The 10,248-nt window shown below is 41.5% G+C and overlaps 1 protein-coding gene across 2 annotated transcripts in view; it reads right to left on the bottom strand.

Annotated features, from left to right (window-relative positions):
* ZC3H7A (zinc finger CCCH-type containing 7A) overlaps positions 1-10,248 on the bottom strand; it is a 47,416-nt gene that overhangs the window by 20,107 nt on the left and 17,061 nt on the right. For both annotated transcript variants that reach the window (XM_021713124.1, XM_021713123.1), the window contains 8 exons: positions 9,382-9,421; positions 7,259-7,456; positions 5,262-5,420; positions 4,947-5,027; positions 4,815-4,853; positions 3,112-3,145; positions 2,457-2,740; positions 353-557 (listed from right to left, as the gene is read on the bottom strand). In XM_021713124.1, coding sequence (XP_021568799.1) covers positions 353-557; positions 2,457-2,740; positions 3,112-3,145; positions 4,815-4,853; positions 4,947-5,027; positions 5,262-5,420; positions 7,259-7,456; positions 9,382-9,421 — 1,040 coding nt within the window. The remainder of the gene's footprint in view (positions 1-352; positions 558-2,456; positions 2,741-3,111; positions 3,146-4,814; positions 4,854-4,946; positions 5,028-5,261; positions 5,421-7,258; positions 7,457-9,381; positions 9,422-10,248) is intronic.

The raw sequence follows: 10,248 nt of genomic DNA, 5'->3' as shown, positions 1-10,248 counted from the left end.
GTGAGACTCCAACTCAAAAAAAAAAAAAAAGACTGTTTAAGATGGGATACACCTTTCCTGGAAAATACATACAAAGTCATTTCACTCCTAAAACATGAACACCCAGCTTAACAAGCTACCGTATATAAAAACCAGTGCCACATACATTCCTATGTTCACAACTTTGCTCCTTGATCTCCAGAACGGCATTAAGTCAAAGTGAATTCAAAACTAAAGGCTTAGTCTTTATATTTTTATCTGCATTGAAAATAAGTCTAGTACCTACTACCTAGAGTTAAATGACTACGAAACACAGATTTTTCTTTTATAGAAAATTAACTGCAATTGTTTATAATTTAGACTTGATTCTTACCTCGTTTGGATTCACTCATTGAAAATGAATTTAAAGAAGAACAAAAATCTTCTAAGGATGAAGTCAAAGGTGGATAAAATTCTGAAAAGGAGGGTGGAGGCGCATACCTCGCACCAATGGGTAAGGTTCCTAACAGAGATGCCGAGAAGGGCATGCTACGGGAGACACTGGCTGTCTGAAGGGGTCCTCTGACTAACGCTGATGGCTGGAGAAGAAAAAAGATGTGATTAAAGTTCACGAAACACTGTCATGAGTTTGGCTGAACTATTTCAACACCAGCATATAAAGAAACATCATTACATTGGGTGATCGTGTTACGTAACAAAGCTTAAATTAAAATCATTGGAAGAATTTTACCTACTGAGCTTGTTTATTTTCAAGCCCAATTTCTAAAAATGATTAAGTAAAAATTACTTCTAGTGTAGCTGGTTTTTGTGTTTTTTTTTGAGTCGCAGTCTCACTCTGTCACCCAGGCTGGAGTGCAGTGGCACACTCCTGGCCACCACAGCCTTGGCCTGCTGAGCTCAGGCAATCCTTTCACCTCAGCCTTCCAAGTAGCTGGAACCACAGGAACTTGCCTGCGGAGCTAATTTTTTGACTTATTGTAGAGACAAAGTCTTGCCATATTGCCCAGGTTAGCCTCAAACCCCTGGGCTTAGGCAACCCTCTTGCGCCTCAGCTTCCCAAAGTGCTGGGATTACAGGCGTGAGCCACTACATCTAGTAGGACTTCTAGCATTTTAATTCGAGTATTACATTCATGTCTCATCTACTGAATTTCCTATGATTCTCAACCCTCACCCAACCAACAAGGCTCACAAGGTTTCATTTCATTAAAGAGGAATTTTGGGGATGTGTAGGGTAGGGTGGAAGGAAGGGAGCTGGAGAAGCCTGTGAGGACTGGGACCATTTCTCTGGAGGTGTGAACCCACTGCACAAGACCAAACAGAACTTAACTTTCCTAGCCTCGATTTACTGACCATTTCCACATGCCTTACACTATGATGAATATCATATACTATCTATGTGATTCTTACAGCAACTCTTTCAGTATATCCTACTATGATCACCATCATACAGATGAGGAAACTGACAGACTAAGAGGTGATGTAACTTGCCCAAGGTCACAGAGCTGGTAGGAATCGACCCCAGTTCTGTTGGCCTTTTGCACACACTCCTTCCTCTCATTCAACTCTGCATTGACCTGGAAACCGACTCAGAGTTTTGCCTTCTCATTGTCATCATACTACTACAGCTGCTCCTGTTTTATTATACTTTATGACAGGAGTCAGAAAACTTACTCCAGGAAGGACTGGACATTAAGTATTTGAGGCTCTGCAGGCCCCAAGTCCCTGTTGCAAATGCTCAGCTCTGCTGCAGTGCAGAAGCAGCTACAGAAGAGCCATGGAGGGGTCACAGCTGTGTTCCAAGAAGTCTTATTTATGAACCCTGAGATTTGAATTCCACATAATTTTCATATGTCAAAAAACATTATTCTTTCTTCTTCCAATCATTTAAAAATTGTAAAAAAAAAAAAAAAAAGGGCTGAGCATGGTGGCTCACGCCTTTAATCCCAGCACTTTGGGAGGCTGAGGCAAGAGGACTGCCTGAGTTCAGGGGTTTGAGACCAGCCTGGGCAATACAGTGAGACCTCGTCTCTACAATAAATCAAAAAGTTAGCGGGGCATGGTGGCACATGTCTGTGGTTCTAGGAACTTGGAAGGCTGAGGCAGAAGGATCACCTGAGCCCAGTAGGTCAAGGTTACGGTGGCTGTGAGTGTGCCATTGCACTCCAGCCTGAACAACAGAGCGAGACTCTGACTTAAAAAAAAAAAAAAAGAATGTTATATTTACCCTTTCCATAATTTGTGATCCTAATATGAGTTAGAAAAAAATTGGCTAATTACTAGATTGTATGTTTCTTTCTTTTTTTATTTCAAAAATGACCAAATTAACCAGTCACCACCAAGGAAGGAAAGTAGTAATTTTCAAGGTAAGAAATCCAAAATTCAGCCTTCAGGCAATACTGAAAAAAAACTATCAGATTACAATTTAAAGAAAAATTAACTTTGCCTTCAACAGAAAGAAATAACACTGAAACTTACCATGACAGTTTCATTAGTTTCAGGTGCAGAATCAAGGAGGTCATCTATTTCATCTCCAAGGACCATATCTCCATCATCTAAAAAAGCTTCCGGCATAGTGAAGGGGACCTTTCCTCCATTTGCCAGCACTGTAGATGGCAGAGGGCTTTCTTCCACTTGCAATGGCAAAATAGAAGTTAAAGGCATAATGGGAACTGAGGCCAGCTCACTTCCAACATCATGAGAAAAACTGGATGCAGGTAAAGAGACAACAGGAACTGCTTCTTGTCTTGGAGTTAACAGATCTGTAAGACAAGTGGAATGAAATTGCTCGCTTCCATTGTACTAATATAACACCAGCATTAACAGCTACGTGAAAACATGAAAGCAACTGCAATTCTGAAAGCAGTTAGTTTTACCCATGAATAGATATATTCACTGGTGAAAACACATCCTTTTTGGGCACAGCTGGTGGCCATGACCATGCTGGGCGTCAGTGACATCCACTATGATCAATAACTTACCTGCACATCCAATGGTACAATGGTAGTTTTCAAAATCATTCTCACTTTAATAGGAACAGCAACACAACGATCTCATTCACCAACACTATATCACATATAAAGTCTAAAGCTAGCACTTTTCAGATCATTAAGATGATAATGTGAAAACATACCTGGCTCAATATCTTCCACAGAATAGTTCAAAGCCTAGAAATGAAAACAAACGTGGATCATAATATTATCAGGACTCTAAACCATAAAGCAATCTGTAAAACTCACCATAAGGAGCAATGCAGGAATCCAAGAACTAAGTAAAATACACAAACCTTTACAATATGTGCTATTAGAAGAGGCACTGGTCTACAAGCGTCTCCACTTACTTCCTGTGGTAATGCTTGTATTTCTCAAAGGATATTTGGCAGAAAACCAGGTACTAACCTAGCCACCACCTGCCACCCAACTCAGAATGGCCATTAGTATCCTAATAGCACCAAGAACACTTGCCTTAAAATTAAAATTAAAAAACAAACAACAAAAAAAAAACAGGCTGGGCTCAATGGCTCACGCTTATAATCCCAGCACTTTGGGAGGCCGAGGTGGGAGGATTGCCTGAGTTCAGAAGTTCAAGACCAGCCTAAGCAACATAGTGAGACCTCGCCTCTACAAAAAAATAAAATAAAATAAAATAAAAATTAGACACGGTGGCTCGTGCCTTTAATTCCAACTGAGGCTGAGGTGGAAGGATTGCCTGAGCCCAGCAGGCCAAGGCTGTGGTGAGCTATGATTGTACCACTGCATGCCAGCCTGGACAACAGAATGAGACTCCAATGCAAAAAAAAAAACAAAACAAACAACAACCTTATTAAATTTTGTTATCCTACTGACTCCCAAAACTAGTATTTGGTCCTGAATCACTTTTTTTCAAATGAAACCTAATATATATTAACATCCTGTAAGATGCTCCACTGGAGCATTCAGGAAATGCTGGTTAAGACAAAAAAAAAAAAAAAATCTATCTGTCTATATCTATCTACCTACATATATATATATATGAGTCTCACTCTGTTGCATATATATATATATTTTGGAGTCTCACTCTTGCCCAGGCTGGAGTGCAGTGGCATGCTCCTGTTCACCATAGCCTCAACCTGTTGGGCTCTGGCGATCCTTCCGCCTCAGCCTTCCAAGTAGCCAAAACTACCGGCGCACACTGCCATGCCTGGCTAATTATTTATTTATTTATTTATTTATTTATTTATTTATTATAGAGACGAGGTCTCACTATGTTGCCCAGGCTGGTCTCAAACCCATGGGCTCAGGTAATCCTCTTGCCTTGGCCTCCCAAAGTGCTGTGATTATAGGCTTGAGCCACCGTGACGAGCCAAGATGAAAATATATTATTTGAGTGTGAGTTTCCATTCATTCATTCATTCATTTTTTGAGTCAGTCTCACTCTGTCACCCAGACTGGAGTGCAGTGGCATACTCATGGTCACCTCAGCCTCAACTTGCTGTTCAGGCGATCCTTCCACCTCAGTCTTCCAAGTAGCAGGAACTACAAGTACGCACTATCACACCCAGCTAATTTTTGGATTTATTGTAGAGACAAGGTCTTGCCAAGTTGGCCAGGCTGGTCTCAAACACGTGGGCTCAGGCAATCCTCTCACCCTGGTCTCCCAAAGTGCTAGGATTATAGGTGTGAGCCACCATGCCTGGCCTGGGTTTTCTTTTTTAAAGTGATAGGAAGCTATGGCCCATTATGCATTTAAGGAATAAAAAGGTTTCAAAAATAGGCACACAACAAAAACAAAAAACAGTATTGCAATGCTTCCATACTTTCTTTTAATTATTTCTATTAAAAAAGTAACTAACTTTACCTTGGTAGCCCCATCCCCAGGAACTGATTTTATTGAGAGCTGAAATAAAATAAATACACTTATTTAAAAAGAGAACTGACACCAAGTTTCAAAACAAAATGAAAATACCTTATGGAGAGAACTTCAGCTTACCTCAGCTCTAACATAAGCTTTTCTTATTTTAAATCCCAATTTTTGAGCTAGCTCCTGAGTTAGTTTTATTACATGTTCATCCTGAAAAAAAAAAGTATCTATGATTAATAGAAGGCTCTACTTACTGACTGTGAAGAAGAACGGACAAAACAGTGATGAGGTTTCCCGTCAAGACACTTGCTTTCCTAGCAACCAAACCCACTGAAGCAGGCTGAAGGAGCATGGAAAACTTCACTCTTTAAGTGCCATTTCTCTACATGGGAGCAATAAAACAGTGATGATATAAACAAATGAACTAAAATATAAATTCCATACCTGAGGCACTGCTAAGGAGCACTTTGCTACAGCATCATAAGCCTCTTTGTATCTTCCTAAATCACTTAAAGCCTTAGATTTCCGATACAGAGCTTTGCAGTTACTGGCATTTAAACTGAGGACGGTATTGCAGTCCTCTAAAACCTTATCATGGAAACCCTGGTAGGTAAGATCAAAGAATAAAGTTAGCAATCAAACAATCCATGTCTTGCACTGGTGCCTTCCTATAAATGAAAACAAATTAAGACCATCCTATGACCTTCCTTTTAAACTCCAAGTTAGTAGTATTACTTTTCTTTTTGAAATTATTTTCAAAAAGAAAAATACTAAAAAAAAAAGTAGAAAGAATAACAGAAATATCCATGTACCCACCCATGTATCCATTTGAGATAAGACAAATATTACAGCCGGGCGTGATGACTTGGCCTATAATCTTAGCACTTTGGGAGGTCAAGGTGAGAGGATTGCCTAAGCTCAGGGGTTTGAGACTAGCCTGGGCAATTTGGTGAGACCTCATCTCTACAATAAAAAAAAAAAAAAAAAAAAAAAGCCGGGTGTGGTGGCGTGTGCCTGTAGTTCCAGCTACTTGGAAAGCTGAGGTGGAAGGATCGATTGAGCATAGGAGATTGAGGTTGAGGTGGCCATGAGTGTGCCACAGCACTCCAGAGCCTGGGCGCCAAGAGTGAGACTCCAATTCAAAAAAATAAAATAAAATAAAAAGACAAATATTACTAGTTGGCCATAAAGTCCCAAGATGTTCAAGAAATACAGCTTTCTAGACATACTGATGCCCCAGGTGTCACCTCCTCTTCTCCTCCCTCTCTAGGTACCCTTTTCTGGAGTGCACTAAAGGTCAAATGGAAATGTAACTCCAAACAAGCAACTGATGAGGAATATATTATCGAAAGCAAACCACCAAAGAATGCTCACTAATAGAGACCTAGGTGGCAACATGGATGCTTTTCTTTTTTTTGTTGAAGTCTCACTCTGTCGTCCAGGATGGAGTGCAGTGGCACACTCACAGTCACCGCACCTCCACCTGCTGGGTTCAGGTGATCCTCCGTCTCAGTCGTCCAAGTAGCTGGAACCACAGGCATGTGACACTATGCCTGGCTGATTTACTGTCGAGATGAGGTCTCGCCATGTTGTCCACGCTGGTTGCAATCCTCTCACCTAAGCCACCCAAAGTGCTGGGATTACAGGCTTGAGCCACTGCAACCAGCTGGCGGATAAAGTGTACTCAATGACCATAGTGAAAACTATTAGCACATCAGTTTTTTAAGACTTAAAAACGTGCAAGCCTTGTGCTAATTCCTTGGAAGGCTAATTAGTTTTGTGGTAAAAGTCTCCTAAGAGGGCTAACTGAAGCTTGACTAATAAGTGAACCAAGACACAGATTCCTGATATACGTACAGCCTGTGAACACCTGCATCTTCTGAGCTGACTTTTTAATAAGCAGAACATCCTCAAAAACCATATTCAAATGGGAAAGGACCAGTGACCAAGAAACAATATTCCTTAAATCCGTAAACATATGTCCAAAGTTAATGTTTTGTTTTTTTTTTTGAGTTGGAGTCTCACTCTATTGCCCAGACTGGAGTGCAGTGGCAAGCTCCCGGCCACCACAGCCTCAACCTGCTGGGCTCCGGCAATCTTTCCGCCTCAGCTTTCCAAGTAGCTGGAACTAAAAGTGTGTGCTACCACACCCAGTTAATTTTTGATTTATTGTAGAAACGAGGTCTCGCCAAGTTGCCCGGGCTGGTCTCGAACCCGCAGACTCAGGCAATACACTTGCCTAGGCCTCCCAAAGTGCTAGGATTACAGGCTGAGCTACCAAGACCGACCCAAAGTTAATTTTTAAAAGCTTCGCCACTTTAAAAGTAGCTAATAATACACCTTTCTCAAAAATCAAGTTAGGAAATTGACTTTTTATTAATATACCAAGCCACGAAAAAAAATGTCCTCACTCTAAAAACATTTTTAAAATCACAACTCACCATATTAGAATAGCAGGCAATACGATTTATATGTAGTTTTTCAATTATTTCTTTGGGGATTAAAATTTCTTCAGACTTTGCATAATCAGCTATATTCAAAGCCTCCGTGTACTGGCTTATCGAGCTGTTCCAATCACATTCCCGAAAAACGTCATTTCCTTCATTAAAAAGATTTTTCACAAGAGCACGCAAATATACCTTTAAAAAAAAAAGTTACCACTTGAAGCCCTTTATTGAACAAGATTTGGTGTAAAGAAATTTTAAATTTTGTATCTAAAACTTCAGCGGAAAGAAATTCACAGAACAGCAGCATTGGTGTAAGAAACAGTGAAAGGCAGTCTAAATCACTGCCAGCTGAGCTCAGGAGTTTATCTTGCTTGCTTTTCAAGAGAACACTCCATTTATTATGATTCAGAATAATGCAGCAAAAGCATCATCAAGTTCACATCTCTGATTGTGTGCCTCAAATAAAAACCAGGTAGAAGCCCTAAGCCAAAGATAATGGACAGCTTAAGGCTTCTGACTAGTATTTCCAAGTTGTCTTGCAAAAAGTCAAGAACAAGAAATACTTTTTTTTTGTTTTTGAGTTGGAGTCACCCAGGCTAGAGGCTGGAGGGCAGTGGCACGCTCCCAGCCACCACAGCCTTCATCTGCTGGGCTCAGGCGATACTTCCGCCTCAGCCTTCCAAGTAGCTGGAACTACAGGCACATGCCACCATGCCCAGCTAATTTTTTATTTATTTATTGTAGAGACGAGGGCTCACCAAGTTGCCCAGGCTGGTCTTGAACCCCTTGGGCTCACGCAATCCTCTCACCTCAGCCTCCCAAAGTGCTGGGATTATAGGCGTAAGGCACCGTGCCCGGTGAGAAATACTTATAGTGTTTACAGCACCCTCGTACTGGGTGGCGTGTGCATGTGTACACATGTGTGTGCGTGTGTGTGTAAAATCTCTACCCATTTTGAAGTGAATGGTATCCTTTATTATTTGCATGTCTTTGGAGTAAAGGTGAAATTTCCACATGTTCATGGACCATCTACAGTTCTTTTATGAACTGTTTGCTCAGGTCATTTACTGATGTGGGGTGCTAAGCCTTTTTCCTATCAAGCATGTACAGAAGTTTTTAATTTTCCTTATGATTTCTATCATGCTTTATTATTTTGAAAGCCCTTTCCACTAGAGCAGATAAAAACTCAAGTCTTTTTGTCCCATCTTATGAATCCATGTATAAGCTGACTATCTTATTAAAGAAAACTCAACGGATCAACTACTAACAATGATGTGCTTTGTGATATGCCAGTTTAGACCTCAACTCTACGTGTGCAAAAATGAAACAATCGTTCCAGGTGATTTCTAGCACTAACACTTTTTTATTCTGTCTGGAGAGAGGGAGGGAGGAAATGAGAGAGACTGAAAGAAAGGGTTGGAGGGAGAGAGGCAGAAGACAAGGTGACATTTAGAAGCATCAAAACCCTCAGAGAGAAAACGGTTACATGTGAGCCAATGGTCAATCTGTAGGGACAAGAGTCTGCAGGCCAAGCCCCAATGAACTGGCTTTCTCCCTGTTCCTAACTAGCAGATTTGCTACTGGCTCTTCCCTCTTGGTGTCCAGTCCCCTTGCTGCAGTCGGAACTTCTCATTTCCTAAGTAAAAACAGAAGGTGCCCCGTGCTCTCCTTGGCAAATTCTGTCCCACTTACTTTCAATGACATGAGAGGTAGGCTTGAAGTAATTTTCAAGGGGCTCAAAAGATAAATTAATTCAAGCTCACATTTGTACAGGGAAGAAAATATAGAACAACTGCAAGTGTATAGCAAAAACAAGCAAACAAAAAACAATGCTGTCCTTCATAAGGGCTTGGCAAACTTTTTCTGCAAATGCCTGGACAGTAAATATTTTAGGCTCTGCGGGCCATATGGTCTGTCAAAACTACCATATGTCATAAAAGCAGCCACAGATAATACATAAACAAACGAGTATGGCCGTGTTCCAATAAAGCTTTATTTGCAAAAAAGGGCAGCAGGCCAGACAGGCCCACAAGGCCAAAGTTTACCAACCCCTGCTACAGATTAGGGTTCACCGGCCACTGGCAGAGTTTTCAAGCAGACCTTCCCAGAGCCATTACCGCATATTGTTCCTGTGTTCCGGGATATGACAGCGGTGACCTGAGAAGAAGAAATAAATGAATTATAATTATCAAGCTCCTTGTCAGGACGTGTTCAGTCAGAAGTCATCTGAAGTCTATGGCTCCATTAACTTGTTGTTGTTCAAAAGCACACTGTAAGGACTTCCTTTTCTTTTACCACCATTATTCACAGATGACTGTAGTCGTGAAAAAATCTAAACTATTCTTTAGTATTTTCTTTTTGCTTTTTTTTTTTTTTTTTTGAATTGGAGTCTCACTCTGTTGCTCAGACTGGAGTGCAGTGGCCGCTCCCGGCCCCCGGAAGCCTCGACCTGCTGGGCTCCGGCGATCCTTCCGTCTCAGCCTTCCAAGTAGCCGGAATTACAGGCATGCGCTACCAAGCCTGGCTGATTTTTTTATTTATTGTAGAGATGAGGTCTCACTGCCCAGGCAGGTCTCGAACCCGTGGGCTCAGGCAATTCACTCACCTCAGCCTCCCAAAGGCGCGGGATTACAGGCTGAGCCACCAAGCCCAGCGTTTTTTGTTTTTTTTTTTTAAGTTGGAGTCTCACTCTGTCACCCAGGCTGGAGTGTAGTGGCACACTCACAGCCACTGCAGCCTTGACCTGCCGGGCTCAGATGATCTTTTGCCTTAGTCTTCCAAGTAGCTGGAACTACAGGCACGTTAGCACGTGCCTGGCTAATTTTTTTAAAAATTTATTGTAAGTCAGACTTGGTGACTCCACCTGTAATCTCGCGCCTTTGGGAGACTGAGGTGAGTGGATTGCCTGAGCCTGCGGGTTCGAGACCCACCTGGGCCTCTTGCGAGACCTCATCTCTACAATAAATCAAAAGATTAGCCGGGTG

Source organism: Carlito syrichta, unplaced genomic scaffold, assembly GCF_000164805.1.
Source record: "Carlito syrichta isolate Samal-C Ts95f unplaced genomic scaffold, Tarsius_syrichta-2.0.1 Scaffold304255, whole genome shotgun sequence".
Classification (NCBI taxonomy): domain Eukaryota; kingdom Metazoa; phylum Chordata; class Mammalia; order Primates; family Tarsiidae; genus Carlito; species Carlito syrichta.
Note: the sequence above shows the minus strand (reverse complement) of the source record. Positions and strands in the feature narration are given on the sequence as shown.